Raw genomic sequence first — 21,217 nt, 5'->3', positions numbered from 1 at the left:
GTACATGTTTTCCGTCTGCAGAGCCTTGATTATGATGTGTGTTACAACAAACCTTTTTCAAAAATGCTGGCATCAAGAGATAAAAAGGTTAGAATGTCAGATAAATTAAATTAGCTACTGACTCTTTTTACTGGGTTTATTTATTTATTAGTAGCAAAAATGAGATCATGATAACTAACTTCATATTATAAAAATTAACAGCATACTTGATATCTTGATTCTGATCTTTATTGGCAGTCATTTTGGGGTCAGGAACTTGTACGATGGTTAGTTACAGCTGCTATTGGGATCCTAACAGGACTGGTCAGTGGACTAATATTATTATATCCCCCAGTGATAGTTAACAATAAATTATTCCATGAGTGCGCATTGGATATGAGGTGGTAGGACACACCTTATTGGCTATAATCATCTCATATCCAACAAGTGCAAGTGGAATAATTATTGTTTTATTAAAAACGCCTGTCAAAATATTGAGAATTCTTCCTGACTTTATTTGTAAAAACAACCAATTTTCAACTTGTTTTTAATTTTGAGCAGACGGATACAATTACCATATTTAGAGAGCATGGTATAATGGCTCATACACCATAATGGCCAAGGCTATGCTCTAAGGAAAATTGAAGGGAGCCCAGTGCTCTGAAACTGTAAAATGTAGGGTGCTCAGCATATGATTTGTATGAAAAATATGAGATTTTCTAGTCATCCAAGGGCAAAAGTTAGGTGCCAAGGACCACTGGGCTCTGTTAGAGCACAGCCCTGATGACTAAGCCATTCAGAGCTCTAGAATTGCATTATCCAATGATTCAGTTTTTAACAACACTTATTATATAATTATAATGTATTCTTCTTTAACATTCCTTCAAGCTCTCTATTAAATTCCGTTTAATTTGATTTCAGGTGGCTGTTTTTATTGATTATTTTGTGACCCTTTTAACGAGTTGGAAATTTGAAACCATTCATAAATGTATCCTTTGACGAGAATCATACTGTAAAAGATACTTTTAATCACTACTATTTCTCCGTATACTCTGAGAAGCATAATACTTACAGCAAACATAGAGATTAGACCATGTGTTAAGTGGTTTATCCTTGACGTTCAGTTTGTTAGCTCTTTTAGAATGCACACCCAAGGGCTGTTTAGCTGTGACTCTTCTCATTCTAATGGCATTTAATGGTGTCTTCTGTTTGGTTGCTGCCATTCTCTGTGCCATTGAGGTAAACATTGAATTTTGAGCAGTTGTTAGAATTTTTATTTAATAATTTCAGCATGTTTTAGTCTGGGGTTGTATCTGAAAGGACCGTATCTAAGTTTAGAAAACGAAAAAGAAAATTTTTGTCTGTGTTCACCAACTCCATAAAACGGGCACATGAAATTAGGTATTTTCACATTGTAGACATGTAGTGATGGCAAAGAATTGTACAAAAAAAATGTTACACGCATGCAAAGCTGTTGTTTTGCTAATCTAAACCTATCATTTTTTCCCATTCTCATTGCCATTGTTGTCCCCATTGTCGTTGCTTAAGCTCTGTATTGTTGTGATCCAGAAATTTTGCTACCATGGTAATGTGATGTCACACTTCTCCTCTCTTTTCATTGGCAGACTATTCATTTGCACTTAGCCCCATTTCTGAGTGAATCAAGAAATCATGGGCTTTTTATGTTTCCAATGTACATTCAGTTGCATCTTTTGTGCAGTGAATGTCTCTCTCTCCCTCAGGATTATGTTGTCATGTTTTTGCAAAAAATAATTTTATTACTATATATAAAACAAGTAGTTTTTTAATTATTTTTTTCTTTTCCTTTTTTAGCCTGTAGCAGCTGGAAGTGGAATTCCTGAAATAAAGTGTTACTTAAATGGAGTAAAGGTTTGTTATAAATTGTTCAATGAACAGATAAATTCTCAGATCCTGTGCACTATTAATTTAAATTATTTGCATTCAAATTTTCAACTCTCACACAGTTTACATCTCTTCTGAGTCACACTAGATAAAATTCCATGTAATCTATGTGTTACAGGTAAAAATTTAAATTCAGATTGAGTTTAGTTTTTTAATCTAGGTTGATTCTCTATTTTCCTTTGTCAGGAGTTAAAGAAAATAAGAGAAGCAACCTACATAGGTTAAAAAATTTTTTTAAACTAAATTTGACCTGTCACATGTATATGTTGTAGTTAATTTTTATCTCAGGTAATTTTTGTTTTTCTTGATTTTTGGGTATGGTAATGTATGTTAAGGAAGTTGAAACAAAAGAAAAATAAAAATTAGCTGAGATAAAATATTAACTACAACATATACCTTAAGTTCAGTCTGTTTGAATTCTGCTGTAGGTTCCTCATGTAGTCAGGCTAAAAACACTGATATGCAAGGCTGTGGGAGTCCTCTTTAGTGTTGCTGGTGGTAGGAACAAATATCATTTTCATTGTCTTAATTTATAATTTTACAATTATCTAATATGACAAAATCCTGCTTGGCATTAGCCTTTCCTGGCAGTTGTGGAAGGGCTGTAATGATAAATCAAGTGCTTAGTCATTTGCTGTTATTCTGTCTTTCAAATGGGGTTTTTTATTACTTTTGGCTGATGTGGAAATTTCCCACTGTAGACTATGCTATTTATTTCTTTTATGTTTCTGTTAAGTTTTTACATATTGTGACATAAAGTTAAGGCTCTTTGACTAATTGATTTTTTTAATTTTAATGGGTTTTTGTTGAATGCAGTGTTTGAAAATAGAAGGTTTAACAAAAATTTTCATGATTGAATCAAAATACTTGATTTGGAAAGGAAACAATCAAAATTGAATCAAATCAAAGATATATATAAAAAAAATGAATATAAATCATTATCCCCTAATTGCAGCATACAACAAAGGGATATAGTCATGTTGTTCAAGTTCATGTTCCAAAAAGGGCATTACTTTTTGTTTTATATGCCAGGCTTATTTGTTGGTAAAGAAGGTCCAATGATTCATAGTGGAGCCATCATTGGAGCAGGTGTTCCTCAGGTTTGTTGACATCCTTTCCTTTGTTGCTGAAAAAAAGGGAAAGAGAAAATACCACAAAATGGTGGTTACTTATTTTTTTTTTAATAGGTGATATGCTGATGAGAGTCAGACCACAAGGCTCTCTATGTAAAAGGACCTGTGACTCATTATTGTCTTGGGGGGAAATAAATAAAATAAATTTGATGATGATGATGACAAAAAAAAAATGTCCAGTGCAAAGGTAGAGTATTGGGCGCTCGTCACATGTGGGTTGAGTTTGTTGTTGGTTCTCTCTTTATAAGTCATAGTCACTTACGAGAAATGGCTCTCAGCACTTAGTGGTTTTAAAGCCTGAGATCGTGATGCTACCACTGCTTCCTCCATGAAAATGTAGTCTGTCATCAGTGTGTAATTTCTGCTCTTGTTCGTCAGATATCATTTTGCAGGGAAACCAGCGGTGACGTTGCAGAATGTGGGCTGTATTCACAAGCTAGTGGTTTCAGGGTGCAAAGAAAGTCATTTTTACAGCTTGCCATTTGGGCAAGCTGAAGCTAACATTTACCAGCCCAAACATCATTTCAACTAGCCCAACAAATGTTTTGATGAGCAGAATTGATTTCACAGTTCTTTTGTAATTTGAATTCCTCTAAGAACTTCACTTGCCTGTCAGGCAAGTTAAGAACAGAATACAGAATACAGTAGCCAGATAGTAAAATCCACTAGCCATACTACTTTCTTTGCACACTGGGTTTGACCAAAATTATTGCTTTTTTTACTAATCGATGAAATTTATTCTTTTTCATCTCTCTCCTATACAGTTTCAAAGTATTGCTTTTAGAAAAATCAAGATTAACTTTCCTTATTTTCGAACTGACAGGTTAGTAAGTTTGAGCACAAGAGAAAAAGTGTTATCAAAAAGATTTTAGTTTCAAAATAAGTCTGTTGACCCTCTGAGTTTGCATTGAAAGTGGAGTACATGTATAAGTCACAGTGTAGTTTTCACCTTTTTTTCTATTTTTTTGTCAGGGATAAGAGAGATTTTGTATCTGGGGGAGCTGCAGCTGGAGTGGCAGGTATTAAAATTAATATAACACTATGTACATAGGATTTAAATAATATATTATTATAGCAGTGATTTTGTTACCTCTGCATCCTGCGCATGCGTCCCTGATGCATAAAAATCCCTGAAGATGCAAAATAATTCATGGCATGTGTTCCGTAGGATGCAAAGAATGATTGATCGATTGATTTGAAGATTTTTTGGTAGAATATCCTGTTCGAGTGATTTCTGTGGCTGTTGTGTAAAGATGCATATATTTATTTTAGCATTAATTGTGCTTCAAATATATAGAAGGACTATATTTTAATTTCAGTAAACTGTAATATAAAGTGTTGTGGCATCTGTCTCCAGATTAACTGTCTGGTTACATAAGGGCCCTGCATTTTCAATTTAGGCCTCCTTGTTTTTTTGAATTGTGCTTATTGGTTATGGACCGGAACTCATGATTTTCACAAGATGAGTCTCAGGACTCACCATAACTATTTGTAACAAAATCACTGTAGGTCCTTTAGGTATAGTAAATCTGACATGTTGCATGTATTTGATTTTGTAACTTGCAGCGGCTTTTGGGGCTCCGATTGGAGGAGTTTTATTTAGCCTGGAAGAGGGAAGCTCCTTTTGGAACCAAGCTCTCACTTGGAGAAGTGTAAGAACATAAGCAATAAAGAGTTTGAAGGAAGCAATTACCCAAATGGACCAGTCATAATTCGTATTATTTATAAATTAAAGTTTATTGAAACCCCTGGCTTATTATGGCAGATTTCACCTTAGCTTGTTTGCAACCCTTTAAAAGTCCATGCTCTAAAAACTTAAATCACTAATTTATTGTTGTATTTTTTTGTTTTTCTGTTTCAGTTCTTTTGTTCCATGGCATCAACATTTACCCTGAACTTTCTTTTGTCTGGAATCTTGGGCTATGGTTGGGGTTCATTTAATCAACCTGGCTTGCTCAACTTTGGAGTCTTTAGTGTATGTAATTTTTAAAATTTATTTTTTGTTCTTTTTCTTTTTTTTTTCAGTTGATAATTATATAATTTGTAGCAAAAAGATCCATAAATATCTATGTTCAATTGTTGTTGTGATTAAAGGGTGTTCACATGAGTTACAGCATAGATCAATGATATTATTTATGTAATATTATTGTTTAATATACGTAGTTACAGGGTGCTTGCATGGCCTCATGGGTTGTAGGTAGTGGCAGCCATGGTAGTAGTTCATTGTTGAGGAACCTGCTTGGCACCGTGGGGGCCTCCTGACATCCAAGGCACCTAGCTACTGTTGTTAATTATTTTTATTTATTGTAGTGTAGTGAAGGAACAGAGAAATGTAATTTATGGAACATACAAGATCTTTTGATTTTCATTGCTATGGGATTTATTGGTGGTCTACTCGGAGCTTGGTTCAATCAACTTAACAAACATCTTACAGTGCACCGAATCTTGCATGTCAATTCACGAGCTAAAATTGTAAGGTTAGTAAAAATTATATGAGTTATTAAGAACCTTTTTGATGGTGGATCAGTGGAAGTGTGGTAGAATACATGTGCACCACATAATATGATTATCTCGGAGAGTTTACCACTGCTCGGTTAGAGCAGTTGGAAGAGCACTGGTCTGCTAAGTGCAAGCCTAGGTTCAAGTTCAGCTGGACCACCAACATGGGTATAACTAGTGCTAAGGTCATTTTGCTTGGCTGTGATTGTCTCAGCTCACTGGTGATTGGGTCATGGGGAGTCACGTGGCATTAAGCCTTTGGCCTAGTCTCTTTTATCCCTTTTTCATTAATTAAAGGCAACGGAACCCCTCTGTTTTGAAAGAAAAAAGGAAGTTTGTGGTCTACATTCTACCTCTATTGTAACTTTACTTAATACACACATATCATTAGCCTAGTCTAAAGCTCATTAATAAACCCATTACAACAGCCAGTGGTGTACTTAATTTGTATTCTGACATCACAGTGTCATCCTGTAATCAGTGATAATGACGTGGCATTATAATCTGGAATAGGAGTGAGTGATGTTGACATTGATGTACCAGTCCTATTCAGGACTATAATCACCTAGTAGTTGTTCAAACCATTAAAAAAAGAGTTATTAATAAATAGTTATTGCAACATTCTGACTGATAACTGTTGTTTCAGTTAGATGCTCCTTTGAAAAATTTTGATAATTATCCTAGATAGCCTTCTTGGTTGTCAACATTCTTCTTTCTTTGCTTTTTTTGTGCAGGATTCTTGAAGCTCTTCTGGTTGGCTTTATCACAACATCCATTGCTTTCTTTGGACCAATTTATCTTGCAAGTTGTAAAACACTTCCAGCGGTAAGTCTGTTTAAAGCACCTTCCTGGCAGGACACAAGAGGTGACAAATTATCAAACACAGTGTTACAGGATAATGAGCCTGAAACAGAAAAATAAAAAAAGCCTAAGATGCGGGAAAATGGTTGCTTCTTTTACTAATAATGCTGTAATGTTACTTCATGTATCTGAAACAGGACGGCCAGAACCTGTTAGTAGTAAATAAAAAAATATACTACGTTAATATTATCATGATTGTTTAATAAGAGTAGTAGCCATTTGCATAAATCAGGTAACTACTATACTTAGCTTGAAGGCTTTAATCTGGGATATGGCGTAATGATTGTAAGGGAATTGTACCTATGGTTAGAAAGGGTGTACGCAGCACCCAAAAGACCCTATACCCTCTCCCCATTCTCGCACCCCACCACTGCCTAGATCTGCCTTGGTGAGCTTTCCTTTTAGGAATAAGCTGTGTTTTTCAGTGGCCCTTGACCTTCTAAAAATCATATGTTATTCTCCACAATCTAACATGACTTGCAGTTACGACTTTCCTGGCAATGATAACAGAAGAAGAACTAACAGTTGAGTGGGATGTTCAAAGTGTTTCTTCTTGAACTGTCTCTAGGCGTGGATTATTATAATGCTTTTTCATTGGCCAGCAATGATCTGCACCGATACAAATTGTCAAATTGTATGATTGCCGGTTAAAGGGTTAATCTATGTGGTTGACATTTTTTGTTGTAGGGCAGCACTAATGGTAATGACACTAAAGACTACTTTTGTCCAGATGGTCATTATAATGATATGGCAACACTGTTCTTCACCTCCCAAGAATCAGCCATAAGACAGCTCTTCCATTTGGATGGTAAAATAGTGCCTTCTACTTTATAAAAATTATTTGTTGTAGGTCAAAATGAAATTCTGAGGTTAACATGGTTTCAACCTGTTTGTTGATTCTCAATTTCCTAAAATGTTTCCTAGGAAACAAAGGAAATTAAGAATCAGCATGGGTGAAAACCATTTTGACCATAAACATGATCTTTATGCACCACTGTACCAAAGCTGTCATTACAGACTAGATATATACTAGGGAGTTTCTTTGATCCTTGCTTACTTCATAGCTGTATGTACGGTGAGAATTATAACAGATGGAAAAACAAACAAAATGTCCGAAAACTTCCTCTGCTTTCACTCTGGCCACTTTTCTTCACTTAATTTGCTTTATACTCCTCAGTCTGTTATTACTTGAATACTGCACTATTATTTTAATATAGGCATATCAAATTGTTCACCAGGTGCCTTCAGTCTCACATCACTGGGAATATTCTTTATCTGTTTCTATTTCCTGGCCTGTTGGACATACGGTGCTAGTGTTCCTAGTGGTCTCTTTGTGCCTTGCTTGTTATGTGGCGCTGCTTATGGCAGGTTCATTGGAGAACTTTGCAGGTACACTAAACAATTATCATTATCTAATATTAAGGGGGTTTGGGAACCACCTTACTTTTCGAAAGAATAAGATTTAATTAGAGGAGACCCCACCTTAAGTCACTGTAAGCCCCCCTACCCCCTACCCCCTACTTACTGGTAAAATGTTCCGTTGTCCCTACTATGAAATACATGTACAATCAAATTTCTCATTTTCTCCCATGTGCTTTAACCAATAAAACCTGATGTGATTACCTTTTTTCAAAACTGGCACCTTGCCTGGAGTAGTTTGGTTTTGGCCCTACTCATTCTGTAAGAAGATTAATTTTCTGATGATATCAAAGTACAGTATTGTGTTTGAATATTGACAGGATGCTTGGGTATCAGCACACTTACCATGGAACATTTGCATTGATTGGAGCTGCATCATTCCTGGGCGGAGTCGTGCGCATGACCATCAGCCTTACTGTCATACTTATAGAATCCACTAATGAGATCAGCTATGGCTTGCCAATCATGATCACGCTTATGGTTTGTATCTTGCTCATTCAAGAACTATCTTCTACATAAATTTTACATGTCTTTATTTTACTTTGTACGACTTGAGGGGAAAACCAGTCATTTCTTGCTGGTTATAATGATAAATTTACTTACATGTACAATGTACTAATGGCCTGGTTTAAAAAGAAGTTAATTTCAGCACCCACATTTTGGTTTCCCAGCAGCTAGTATATGATTTAGCTAGATGTCCTGCCTGAGCCTTTGCCATCTTGCAAAGTGAGCAAGAAAAGTAACATGTACTTGCCTGAGAGGAAAATCTACTTGCCCTGTGTGACTGGGCAGGTCTTTTTTCAAGCCCTGACTTTTATAATACTAATGTTGAGGAACTGTGTTGTTTAGGCCAAGATCTTCTATCATGACTATTATTTTGCATTAATACTTCTCTAAAAAAAACTATCCCATGGTTAATAATTAATCAACCTTAACATTTCTGGATCACAACTTTACTTCAGGTTCTCTCATTAGCTATTAAACATCCTTGCGAAGTGTGCATTGTCTTCATTGTGAATGTTTGTGATAGAAGGATTGTCAGATTGCTTCTTTTTATCTCAATTTGTGCAGGTTGCTAAATGGTCAGGTGATTTGTTTAATGAAGGCCTGTATGACATTCACATCAAGTTAAAGAGAGTTCCTCTCCTTGAATGGGCAATTCCTCAGGAAATGTACAGGTGTGTTCTAAAGTCTTATTCATCTCTCTTCATTGGGAAATCTATGTAAGGTTAACTGTATAATTTGAATCTTCCAGAAAACACTTTACCTCTCGGGTTTGCTTTGTCACCAGAAGTCACGAACAAGAATTGCTGTTCTTTTGATCCCCTGTTAAAGGATATGCAGTTCTTTCCAGATAACCCTACTGTACTACAGAATAATGAGCATAACAGATAATTTTCTGTTCTTCTAAGCAGTGAGGCTTTTTAATTCCCTATTATTATGAAACTAACTTCTTTATTGCTCTTCTGTAAGCCAGTGAAGAGTACAACTCTGTCCAGTGCTTTTGAAACATTTGTGAAGTAAGCTTATTTTAGTTTAGCTTAACTATCATTAATTTGAAGAGCACTGCAGCGAGATCTAGTTCTATTGTTAACTTTATTGAGCATTTAGCATGGAAGGTTAAATCTGTTATTCTGTTGATGTTATGAAAGGAGATAAGTTGAGTAAAGTATTTTTGGCTGCACTTTAAGCAGATCTGATGTTTTTCTTCGTCTTTTTTTTGCAGATTGAAAGCTTCTGATGTAATGGAGTCTTGCTTGTCGTATATATATCCCCACACAAGAGTTCAGTCTATTGTTGGAATCCTTAAAACCACAGCACATAATGCATTTCCTGTAGTGACTGTCTACAAAGGCTCGCAAAGTGAACTCAATGAAAGTAACTCTGAGGCTCATGTTAATACTTCTAATGAGCGATTTGCTCATACAACCACTTTTTCACATTTAACAAGTGAACAAAAACTACTACGGCATTTACGGACTGGTGAAGGAAGTACTCTAGCTCATAGAAACAGGACCATATCAGACATTCCTATGATGAGTCGCCACGTAGATATTAAAGGCAAAAGGCTTAAAAGTGACAGTGATAAAGATTGTTTGACATACTCTTCTTCTGCACCTGGTCCTTCCAGCTTGATTAATGAAGACCTGGAACAAGAAAGAATCTTGGTTGATGATGATGATGATGATGACGGTACGATAAGAGAACAACATAAAGTAAATTGCTTTGCTGTTCCACTTGAATTAGGCCAGCATAGAGTGAGAAATTTTCAAGATGAGTGTCAGGGCTGTCACTAAGGGCCAGGGATTTCCACTGCTGGCTAGTATGAGCATGACCTGCCAGTTACTTTCAAAGGATACCAAAGGAAAATAGAATCAAAACATTCAAATATTAGCTGTTCAGTTCTCCACCTACAGCTCTGAGTGTACACTTATACATGCTGATCAGCTAATGGAAGCAGCAGAAGAATTTAAGAAGAAGAATTTTATGAATTTTTATTGCACAGTTTTCATGACGAGATGATCGACTGTGCATTACAACAATACATAGAATAATTTGATAACTAAATGATAAATAAGAATTACATCTTGTGTTATGTATAATACCAAAATAATGTAACTAAGAATTAAGCCTTACTAAAAGGTACTTTTTGCTAAAAATGAATAAAAATTACATAGTTGTGTATAGGTATTAAGTAAACCTAACTAAGAATTAAAAGCAGAACAACACAGAAGCAACATAAGCAGACACTTAACAGAGGTCCTATTATATTTCACCACTTAGAAATTTACATTTTAACAGTCTCTCCTAGTGGAACCCCTCCATTGTAAGTTAGGGATGTGGTTTCTGGTGACGTTCTCTATAATCAGTTTCAACTTCACATTGGAAGTGTTTATAACGTATTACTTCAGTGTTGTAAACTGCACCATAAGCAGTCTGGCAGAAGTCTTTCAACCATGCAGTCTCGTAAATTATCCCTAAAAAGCCCTGTGGGGATAAGTGGATGACAGGATGCTGCATAAATTTACAATTTCCAAATGCAGCAAAAAATTGACTAAAAGGGCCTTATTGCTTTTGAATTTCAGTTTTACATGATAGACCTTTTTCAAGTGGTGGTTCTCAAAGAGCTGCAGAACAAGATGAGTCCCAAGCTTTAACATTCCATGGGCTCATTCTCAGGTCACAGCTGGTCACCCTATTAAAGAAAAGAGTTTTTTATTTAGAGAATTACCAGGTGAGTATGTATCTCTGCAGGTAGCTAGTATCTTCCAACTAATGGTTTCCATGGCCTTTATTAATCTCATGTAGGCAGAAAATGTCAAGACCAAAATTATATTTATCCACATTTTTGCCATAATTTGTAGCCTGATCATGCAATAAATTCTTAATACTACTTCCACTGTGGATGGGATTATTATTATTATTTTACTGGTTAACTGGTGCATGGAAACTACAATCACGGACAAAAGTAGTTGGGAAGGTGGAATAAGTTAGCAACATTATTGCTCCATTTCATACGCCTTATGTCTATGTTAAAAAAAGATTATTTGTTCTTCTCCTGAATACCCCCCGCGCCCCCTATTCAATGTTGGGACATGTAACAACAATTACGCACAAAAACAATTTAGTTTTGTCCAACATTGATCCAGGGGCGGGGGGGGACAACTACAAAAAAGGTAAAAATTGGTAACCTTCCCAACATTTTTGACGATGATTGTGTGAGAATAGACAATTGTCTTTGAACGCTTGTAAAACTTGTGGCTTTTAACATTTCGCTGAGATTTCTCACCCTGGAAATCTATTGATAATGTACTTTACGATGGGTATATAAAATGGAATAAAGCTTTAGTTTCGTTAAAATCACCATCATGAGATCCTTGTATCTCGCATGCGTGACATGTCAAAGCGTGACCACAAAATCCACTAGCATGTGTAGATTGTGTTTTTAAGAACGTCGGAAAAAAACCTTTATGTTCCTTACTTTCCGGCGATAGATTAAATGAAGTTTCCTTGTTTGGAGAAAGTGGAAAGAATCGCCATAGCTTGTCTGTTTCATTACATAAAATTAGAAAACATGAAAGCAATTAGTACTAAATGTCACACGTTTGTTGTTATGCATTTTTACCTCTGTTCAGTTACACAGTTTCACTTTGTGTCATTTCAGTGAGTGCGATGATTTTAAAGACGAAACAAAGAGAAACAACTTGAAAAACAACTACAGTTAGCAGGAGGCTTAGGGACAATAAACGTTTTCGAGAAACACCAGAAAATTCTAGTTGCACACGTATGCGTGAAACCTGTGGGCCGAGAGGGGTGTGACATGAGTGCGGAATTTTCTAGACTGTATTCTCTTAGGCTCCGAATTCCCAAAACCTATATATAACAAGCTGTTGATTTTCCAATACAGAAATAAATAATTTCAATCTATTGATTACACCATGGTATTCAGAGGAAAAATACCTCCAGAGAAAAGAGCGTTAGCAATATTTTTACGCCAAGAATCTGGCCTGAGTTATCCGAAAATTGCTGAGAAATGTAACATTTCAACCTCCTCCGCCGAAAGAATTTGCAATGAGAATCTTTTTCAAAGACAAAACTCGGGCCACTCAAGGAAACGCGGTCGACGAAGAAAGATTTCACTCCGTATGAAGCGGTTATTGAAAAGAAACCTCTTGAAAATGAGAAGACAAGGTGTAGCCGTAACTGTGAAGAGACTTGTCACTTATAGTGGACTAAGCCTTCAAACCGCAAGTATTCGCACGTATTCCAGATGCTTAAATGAGATGGGTTTCTGGTTCTTACAAGCTAGAAAAAAGGGTCTTCTGAAAGAAAGTGACAAAAAAGACCGGCTTCAGTATGCAAGGAAAATGGCACGCTACGAACGAGATTTGCCAGGTTTTTGGACTGACGAAGTAGCTTTTTATTTAGATGGTGTGTCTTTCGTATACAAGACCAATCCCATGAGCACAGCAATGGCTCCGAAGGCAAGAGTATGGCGTCAAAAAAGCGAAGGCTTGCAAGTAACCAGCAAAGGCTCGAAAGATTTAGCGGGAGGAAAAAGGCTGCACGTAATGGTTGCAATAGCTTACGGAAAAGGAGTTATTCTGAAAGAGCCCTATGAGAAATTGAATGGCCAGTTCTTTGCTAATTTCATTAGGCAACATTTTAATTTATGTTTCGGACGTGCAGGGCCAAAACGAGATGGAAAACGTCTATTTGTTATGGATAACGATCCAAGTCAGGTGTCCAAATTAGCTATGAGTGCTCTAAGAGAAATTGAATGCCAACTTTCGAAGATACCTTCTCGCTCGCCAGACCTGAACCCATGTGAATCTATTTTTCATATTGTCAAAGATTCATTAGACGAAGAAGCGATTGAAAAACACATCAACAAAGAATCATTTGGCGACTTCAAAAACAGAGTGTTGCGCACATTTAGCGAGATGGATCCTGTTGTCATTGATAAAACCATAGAAAGTATGTCCAATAGAGTTCTATCAATTATTGAAGGAAAGGGTTGTCAAACCAAGTATTAAACAAACGTAAACAAGGTATTTTAATGGTAACATACTTCAGTTTTTACACTATATTATGTTTACATGTACTGACGATGTCATAAAGGGAATAATATAATAGATTGGAGCTTCCACAATTTACAGTGTGGTTATCTTTTCACGCTAATGGCGTCACCTGTCAATCATTAAGCTATTTTGAGAACAGTAAACCACAACGATTTTCACAATACTCCACCACATTACTCCATAAGAAAGTCCCAAATACATCACCAATGAACCAACATTCTTGCGAACAAAGTACAAAAATATGTAAACCGTATTAGAATATGTTCCATTTTTCCTTCAGTTTTCCACAGAAATAAATGTAACTAGTGATTTTCAACATTACTCCATTGAAACAGTGTCTAATAAAGGTCAATTAGTTAGGTCAAGTTTAATTTAAACGCTAGCTGCGGAGTAATGTGGTACTTTCCTTACCAAAACGCTAAAATGGCCCTTAAAAAGCATAGCACTAACTCCATTCAAAGTCCTGCACAATTCAATATAACTTTTTTCTCTTTGGAGCTACTATAAACGAAATAATTTCGGCTACTTAAATGGAGTAATGTGGCCTCTCATGTCTGCGCCTTTTGACTCATTGTGTAATCAGATTAGCGAAGACAATAGACGCGCGCTACTCTAAGTTATTTTAAAAGACTCTACTCAGTGATGTTGTCTAAAATGAGTTTCGAAAAGCAGTGACCACAAGGAATTAACTGGAGTTGTTCAGCTGGTGGAATTTGTCTCCAGAAGTGGAAAAATCTCCACCTTACGTTCATCATTTCAGTGTTTGCGTGGCAAACACTTCCCCCCTGTATGTAAACAATTGGCGCGTCTGATGTTGCGAAGATAGGGGTATCGTTGCTAAGCTCAATGTCCCGTTTCGAGAAATTTTTGGGAGCTGGTAAATGCACTATATCTCCCTCTAGCAACAGGAGCATGTCAGCCCACGCTATTATGGAGGGTTTCCACCGAAAATCATTCAACATAATAATTTCCGCCTCTTCTGCACCAACCCAGGCAAAAGTTCCAGTGGCGGGATTACAAAAAGTGCCATAAATGCTTTTCAATGGGGCGAGCACGAAACTTTTCCCGCAATTGGCAACTCCATGTATAAACAGGTTTCTGTACTTTCCTCTTCCTTTTTCCAGCAACATCAACACAGCTTGGGCGAAAACACTGACGCTGATTTCATTTCTATTGAGGAGGTTAACTGCCGCCTCTAGCCACTTCCCCTCACAGCTCGCAACGCATTCGGCAGAGTAGCTTTCGTGTAGAAGTTGCATGCGAGTCTTCTGTGACCTTTCATACTTCGCTTCCGCACTTGCCAACTCCTGCGCGATAGCCAGACACTCATCTACTGCTTTTCCGCCCCTGTTACATATAAATTCCGCCAGCTCTGTCTTGCCTTCCCGATTTTGTGAAGCTGCTATAGACAGAAGCTGTAGCCGTGATTTTACGTTCTTAGCCTGGATAAACTGGGCAACCTCGTACACTGAAAGACCACGCTTTCGTTTCGTTTCTTACCCCCAGTACGGCCAACTGCTTTTCTCTTGTTTCCTGAGATTGCCTTCTCAGTTCTCGGTGGACACGCATTGCTTAGGTCTGGGTGACCCTCTGAGTGAACACAGAAGTCATCTTCCTTTGTGGTGTATTTGTACGCAGAGTAGTATGTGTTGTGTACGGCGCTAAAGTTCACCCTTATGCTGTAGCGGTCGTCTAAGAATTGGCGTACCTTCAGCCAGCGAGCACGTTTTTCCAGTTTCATTGCCATGTGATAATGGGAATTGCTCTCTGAAACACCTGCATCAGCGTGTAATTCTCGCGCAACAACCCACTGCACAACCTTAACACCCGTCATTTCCATCCACCCTAGTGAGACCTTTTCGGCAAATGCTTCTCTTGTCGCAACTTTTTCTACATCGGCTCTGCTATATGTCACAAGATACACAAGTCGCTGCTCACGGTTTCGCAAAGTATCATTTACCTCTGCCATTTTCGGGGTTGTTATCGTTGTCCGTAGACCTTTCAAACAGGCCAAAACAAATTATCTTTCGCATTACAAAACAATTTCGACTCCTCCCCTTCGCATAAATGACAACAGAACTTTAAACACGTGAAATACTTTACAGATATCACTCATTGAAGCTGTCCCGACAAAAACATAATTATAACAATGCATGCCCTTATGTTCCAAAAAATAATAATCATAACCTAATTGTATTAGCCATTTTATTTCGCCTGAAATGATAAAAACAACGCACAGTAACTCTTACTTTTCACGACAGTACCAATTCTGTGTCTTTTTTAAAGACGTGCTTTACTATACAAAGTCGTCGACTTTTGTTTCTTCATGACCACACCCAGAATTTCAAGACAATCACGGACAAAAGTAGTTGGGAAGGTGGAATAAGTTAGCAACATTATTGCTCCATTTCATACGCCTTATGTCTATGTTAAAAAAAGATTATTTGTTCTTCTCCTGAATACCCCCCGCGCCCCCTATTCAATGTTGGGACATGTAACAACAATTACGCACAAAAACAATTTAGTTTTGTCCAACATTGATCCAGGGGCGGGGGGGGACAACTACAAAAAAGGTAAAAATTGGTAACCTTCCCAACATTTTTGACGATGATTGTAGGCAGAAACTGACTCTAAATCTAACGTCAAATTCTTTTCCCACGAGTACCACATTTAAACACAAAAAATATGGAATAAATATCTGTCATTTGATTGCAGATGTCGCGTACTTTACAACTACAAAATTAATGAAGTCTTTAGTAATGCACATGAAAATACAAACTTTCCTTCCATTCCAGATCCCTGGTCGACCAGTTCTAGATTTTGCAAGTATGAAAGAGGATTATCCAAGATTTCCTGATATCCATGATCTGCACATTGAATTTGAAGACCAGCAGAAAATTATGGTAAGTTTAGTAAATTATTTCATAACTTAAACTGCAAGCAAATCAGAAATTGTGTAAGTCAGTTCTTTTATAGTACCAAGCTTCTAAGCAGTGAGTCATCCATTGTGTCAATCACACGCCAATGAGGCCCAGTTAGGATTAACATTCCGACAAGCAACATGGCCCTTAACATAATACTAAGATAAAATGGCAACAGACTACATGAGAATTGATTTACTACTGACAAGGACATGGCCTACTTCTCAAAATGTGAAACAACCTTATTTGAAATTGAGATTAGGAAGCAGCGCGGCCGATTGTTCAGTGTGTCAGACTCTCAATCCGGCAGTCTCGGGTTTGATTCCCGGTCTGGCCAGTTGCTGAATTTGTTCTCGGTCGTCCCAAGTTCAAATCCTCGGCCATGCTTGTAGTGTGCAGCCTCCTGCCCGTTAGGGTTTCTAATCTTATTATGTTCTATTTGAATCATTTGTTTCATAATTATTTGAGTGGGGTGCCTGTAAACTAGTATAGCTGGATAAAATATTAAGTGCACTTTCCACTATAAATAAACCTTTTTCTTTCTTTTTTTTAGACTAGGTACATACATACCCCCCTTAAGAAGTCCCCATCCATCCATAATTATTCTGTCAATAGAAAATTAATGTGGCAGTCAGTCATGCAACTTGTTTATAATTCTGTCAGCCAGCCAGTCCTGGTTTAGGTCACTTACCATTAGCCAAAACTGTGGTCACCCACACTAGCTATTCCAGTTGTAAAGAGGATCCAACTAATATGTGAGGACATTACAGCCAGGCAGGTCTGCCTATTCCTAAATAGCATACACAGTAGGGCTCTGATCATAATGAAATAGAAGTTACAAATTGATGAGTGTTTTTAGAATCAAAATGTTTTCTACCCAATCAGTCACTGTGCAAATTTAATAACCATTAAGTCAATAATTATATAGAAAGTCAGCCATTCAGCCCAGCATCAAAAATGTAGTTTGTCTGTCTGTCAGTGTTTGTTTTTGAATCTGTAAAAAGTTAATGTCAAAAATTGTATAACTTACAAGTGATTGCCTTTCGTAAGTTAGCAGAAAACATTTAATGTTTCTTTGTTTTTGTCAGGATGTGACCCCTTACATGAATCCGTGTCCTTATATGGTATATCCTTGGACCCCAGTACCTCTAGTCTTCAACCTGTTTAGGACAATGGGTCTACGTCATTTGATAGTGATTAACACCAAGGGGCAGGTATGTAGGAATCATCTGTTTGCTTGAGCTAACAGCGTTGTGCACGCTCTGATTGTGTCACCTTGACCGAGTTTCCACGGCTGGGTGAACCAAAGTGTTTAAATGTAAAAAAAGTTGGTGCGGCCAGGAGGATTACCCTACCATCACAAAAGGGTGACCCTTCTTGCCGGGCCAACGTTTTGCAAAAAATGTTTTTAAACTTGGCTCGCCCAAGGTAGCTTGGTTAGGTGGGTGAGCTTTCTACCTCTCTGAGGCAACTTTTCTCCATATAAATGGAATCAGAAAGACAAACTTGCTCTGTTCTGTTTTTTTTTTTGTTTCAGCTTGTGGGAATGATAACAAGATACAATTTAACTCATGAATACATGGAACATTGCCTGGAGAATCTCACTTCTGAGTAGAAGAAATTATAGAAATGATCATTTTTTAGTGAAAAGAAAAAAGTAAATAATAATAAAAAAACAATGTCAATAGATAGCATCAGATTTTAATGTAATTTCAGAAGAGAGCATGTAAGAAAATAGAAGTACATAGTTTATGCAATGGAATTTTTTTTGTTGATATAGTAAGATAGAAAATAAATTATTTTGAATTTTTTATGAAAAATTGAAGTCGTTTTGGTTGAGCAAATCAGTAAAGTAGAGTTGATAGTCTGGTGGCAAACCTGTGTCAAATACCAAAATCAAGGGTCAAAAAGTCAAAAAGTAAATTCCTTCCAGGGGCTGGTACATTTGAGGGTTATACCTTTAGCCTGTGTCTGGCTCACATTGTGAAAATAAAACAAGCCAAGTGAAAAAGAGGGAAATGATCTAGGGAAGGCATTGTTGGCTGGAAAAAATGGGACTACCCTCTCTCTCCCCGGCCGTGGCACGTTTTTCGCATCACTTTTTACTAAACGACTGCACTACCATCTTGGAGCCTGGAACAACCTATTATATCCTTAGCTAAAAAAATGAAAATTTCTTCAATATTCTCAGTCACAGTCTTCCTCCCAGACAGGAACCAAGGCTTTGCCTTTTGACAGTATTATCCTTTTAGAATATGAGCAGAACCATTGTCTTCCAATTTACCAATAGCCAGAATTATTGTCATTTTGATAACATCATATCTACAAGCAGAAGGAAACCTTAATTTCTTTTTATTTGTGGATTAATATTTACATGATTTATTTACAGTGCTCACTCTAATCTATTTGATAATCATGCTGAAAAAGTCACACTCTAAGAAATTATTTTGTTCTGCACGATAATAAAATAAAAAACAATCCAGTTTACAGTTGTTGGTGGAATTGAGTCCTGTATTAACTGATATTTTATTAGCAAAAAGATAAACAGCTGGAGGGATTGTATGAAAATGAGATCAACCCTAGCCCTGCATTCAATCGAAGGTTAGGTTACTAAGCAAAGAACTGCAAAATGGCCCAGTCGGCAATAAAATTTAAATTTCATTTGCAATTTGCAATGAGATTGTAGAATATTATTATATATTAAAATGTAAAGTCCTTTTCCTCCTCAAAATACAAAACTGAATTTTTTTTTTGGATTAGGTTACCCAACACCAGTATAAATCAAATTTTCACTTGCAGAGATTATTTATCTTCAACCTAAAATATTCAAAGTTTCTCTGCATTAAATTTCAGATGTGGTCCAAAACGTATTATTTAAATATCTACAACTTATAGCCTTTCTAATATTAGAACATTTCATTATTTACAAGTGCTATTCAAATTATGGACATAAATTCTGGACACAGCACAGTCAATGCATTGAACTCTAGTAATACACCATTTCTTTGGTTTGCTTTCTTTCTTTCTGAAATGTACATTGCTACAATATTTTTAGGCCAGACATTTCTGACCATATTATATTCTTTGAACAGTGGACATTCATCCAATTTCAGTTTAGCCCACAAGTAACCTCTCCATTATGGCTCAGGTCATTGTGAGACCACTTGTCTTGCCTTTCACATTTAAGAGTGCAGTTGGAGAGCTTCCTTGTAAATTAATCATTTATAATAGTATTGTTTTTTTTCTTTCTAAGAAATGTAAGCCAACATTTCCTTGACTCCATACTTCTTTGATCCTTATGTCCTCAGGAAGGGTAGGAAAGGCAAGCCTATTTATAACACACATAGTTTTTCACGGGACCAGGGAGGGGAAGATGTTGAACATTTTGGTCTATATCCCTTGACCGTAGCATGTGATATGGTGGCCCACGTTTTCCAATTGCACCCCTGATGGTGTGTCGTATTTGTGTGCGACAAATCTCCTGAAGGGTGTGTAGAGCTTTAATATCACACTGGTCACAGGTTCCACTCTTGGAAATATTTTCATTCTCTTGGCTTTGGCATTTAGTGCAGAAATGTTTCAGGCAGGATTTACACTTCAAAAAGAAACAGAAATATGATAGTGTTAGAATCAGATAATACTGAAGATAAAATATATAAAGGCTAAAAGACCCGGGGGGGGGGGGAAGGGTTTGACACCTTGACCCTGTTTAGGAAAAGAAATTCCTAAAATACATACCCTGTTTAGGACAACACCCTCAATTTTATTATTTATTATTCTGACAATTGCAATAGAGCAAATTCATGTTATAGGCTTTTGTATACTTGGAGTACAAACAAAATTGATCCAGCAAATCAAATCAATTGTGCAGGCAACACCCTGTTGACAGACTCACATGAAATTATTATATGCTCTGTTTTACAGGACAGAGAGGTAAAAAACCATACCCTGTCCAGTGGCACATCCCCGTATACTGCCGTATAGGACACATAAGGGTTAAGGGTTAGTACCCCTCCCCCCCCCCCACCCCCGAGGCTAAAAGATCAGTTCTATTACTGATCTTAGCTTTTATTTCTTCCTCCCCTCTCGTTTATAATGTATTTCAACTTACTTGTTATTATTTTAATACAAGCTTCTTTTTTAAAAACGCCAACCTCGGTTGAAAGCCATATAATAGTACAGGTAGAAGAATAACGGTTGTGTAGCTACACTGCACCGTATTGCAGGAAGAATTTTCTTTGTTTTATTTTTTTAATAGTGTCACTCTCGATTTAAGAGATAGGAACTATACTACACGCACACATTTTGCGCGGTCATGTTTTTTTCCCCGTTGTTGGTCATCTCTATTTTAAATTATTTATGTCCAAGAAATGTATTTTTACTAAGAAGGTTACTTAGCTTTTTCTCTTCTTAATGATCGTAACAGAACCAACTCTATAATCTTGGCGCCCAAATTTTGTTTACATGCGAAAAGCCGGCCGATAAAAAGTACAGTTTTGTACAAACTTAACTATTTTTATATGCCACGTCACCATAAAACACAAACCTGAGTTACAGATATCTTGGAGCAGACATCACAGAACTGTTTCTTACAACCATCACAAGGTGGATAAACCATTAGGGCGTGAGATAAACAAAGCGAAACAGAGCGGTCTTCATACTGCCCACAGTTGCGACAACGAAATCCACATTTTGTGCAGCAAAATTTCCCGCAAAAGCCGTACTGACACTGTAACAATGACCACTCTGGAACTATTCTTCCACAATCTTCACATTCTCCCTGAAAATCGTGGTAAAAGTCGACTGAATCACCGAAAAAATAGTGAGTGGAAACTTCAACGTCCATGGCGGAAGACATCACAAATTTCTGTTTGTAAACAAACCGTTAGATTTCCGGTAA

The 21,217-nt window shown here is 36.9% G+C and overlaps 2 protein-coding genes across 2 annotated transcripts in view; one reads left to right on the top strand and one right to left on the bottom strand.

Moving 5' to 3' along the window:
• Positions 1 to 18,165, top strand: part of LOC140941673 (H(+)/Cl(-) exchange transporter 6-like) — a 21,143-nt gene extending 2,978 nt beyond the window's left edge. Inside the window, exons 3-24 of the mRNA XM_073390693.1 lie at positions 22 to 87; positions 238 to 303; positions 901 to 967; positions 1,112 to 1,218; positions 1,813 to 1,869; positions 2,331 to 2,400; positions 2,935 to 3,002; positions 3,800 to 3,858; positions 4,008 to 4,054; positions 4,602 to 4,687; positions 4,897 to 5,010; positions 5,346 to 5,512; positions 6,269 to 6,359; positions 7,083 to 7,203; positions 7,634 to 7,784; positions 8,135 to 8,294; positions 8,886 to 8,992; positions 9,541 to 10,007; positions 10,901 to 11,049; positions 16,192 to 16,299; positions 17,406 to 17,531; positions 17,855 to 18,165. Of these exons, the coding sequence (XP_073246794.1) occupies positions 22 to 87; positions 238 to 303; positions 901 to 967; positions 1,112 to 1,218; positions 1,813 to 1,869; positions 2,331 to 2,400; positions 2,935 to 3,002; positions 3,800 to 3,858; positions 4,008 to 4,054; positions 4,602 to 4,687; positions 4,897 to 5,010; positions 5,346 to 5,512; positions 6,269 to 6,359; positions 7,083 to 7,203; positions 7,634 to 7,784; positions 8,135 to 8,294; positions 8,886 to 8,992; positions 9,541 to 10,007; positions 10,901 to 11,049; positions 16,192 to 16,299; positions 17,406 to 17,531; positions 17,855 to 17,932 (2,532 nt within the window). The 3' untranslated portion in view covers positions 17,933 to 18,165. The remainder of the gene's footprint in view (positions 1 to 21; positions 88 to 237; positions 304 to 900; positions 968 to 1,111; positions 1,219 to 1,812; positions 1,870 to 2,330; positions 2,401 to 2,934; positions 3,003 to 3,799; positions 3,859 to 4,007; positions 4,055 to 4,601; positions 4,688 to 4,896; positions 5,011 to 5,345; positions 5,513 to 6,268; positions 6,360 to 7,082; positions 7,204 to 7,633; positions 7,785 to 8,134; positions 8,295 to 8,885; positions 8,993 to 9,540; positions 10,008 to 10,900; positions 11,050 to 16,191; positions 16,300 to 17,405; positions 17,532 to 17,854) is intronic.
• Positions 18,166 to 19,575: 1,410 nt separating this feature from the next.
• On the bottom strand, positions 19,576 to 21,217 carry LOC140933584 (uncharacterized). Its single transcript, XM_073383193.1, has 2 exons — positions 20,864 to 21,217; positions 19,576 to 19,912 (listed from the first exon to the last, which is right to left on the bottom strand). Exons 1-2 carry the CDS (start codon positions 21,173 to 21,175, stop codon positions 19,646 to 19,648), a joined length of 579 nt encoding a protein of 192 aa, XP_073239294.1. The 5' UTR covers positions 21,176 to 21,217; the 3' UTR covers positions 19,576 to 19,645.

The sequence above is a fragment of the Porites lutea genome, chromosome 1 (genome assembly GCF_958299795.1).
Source record: "Porites lutea chromosome 1, jaPorLute2.1, whole genome shotgun sequence".
NCBI lineage: Eukaryota > Metazoa > Cnidaria > Anthozoa > Scleractinia > Poritidae > Porites > Porites lutea.
This window is presented reverse-complemented; position numbering and strand designations above follow the sequence as displayed.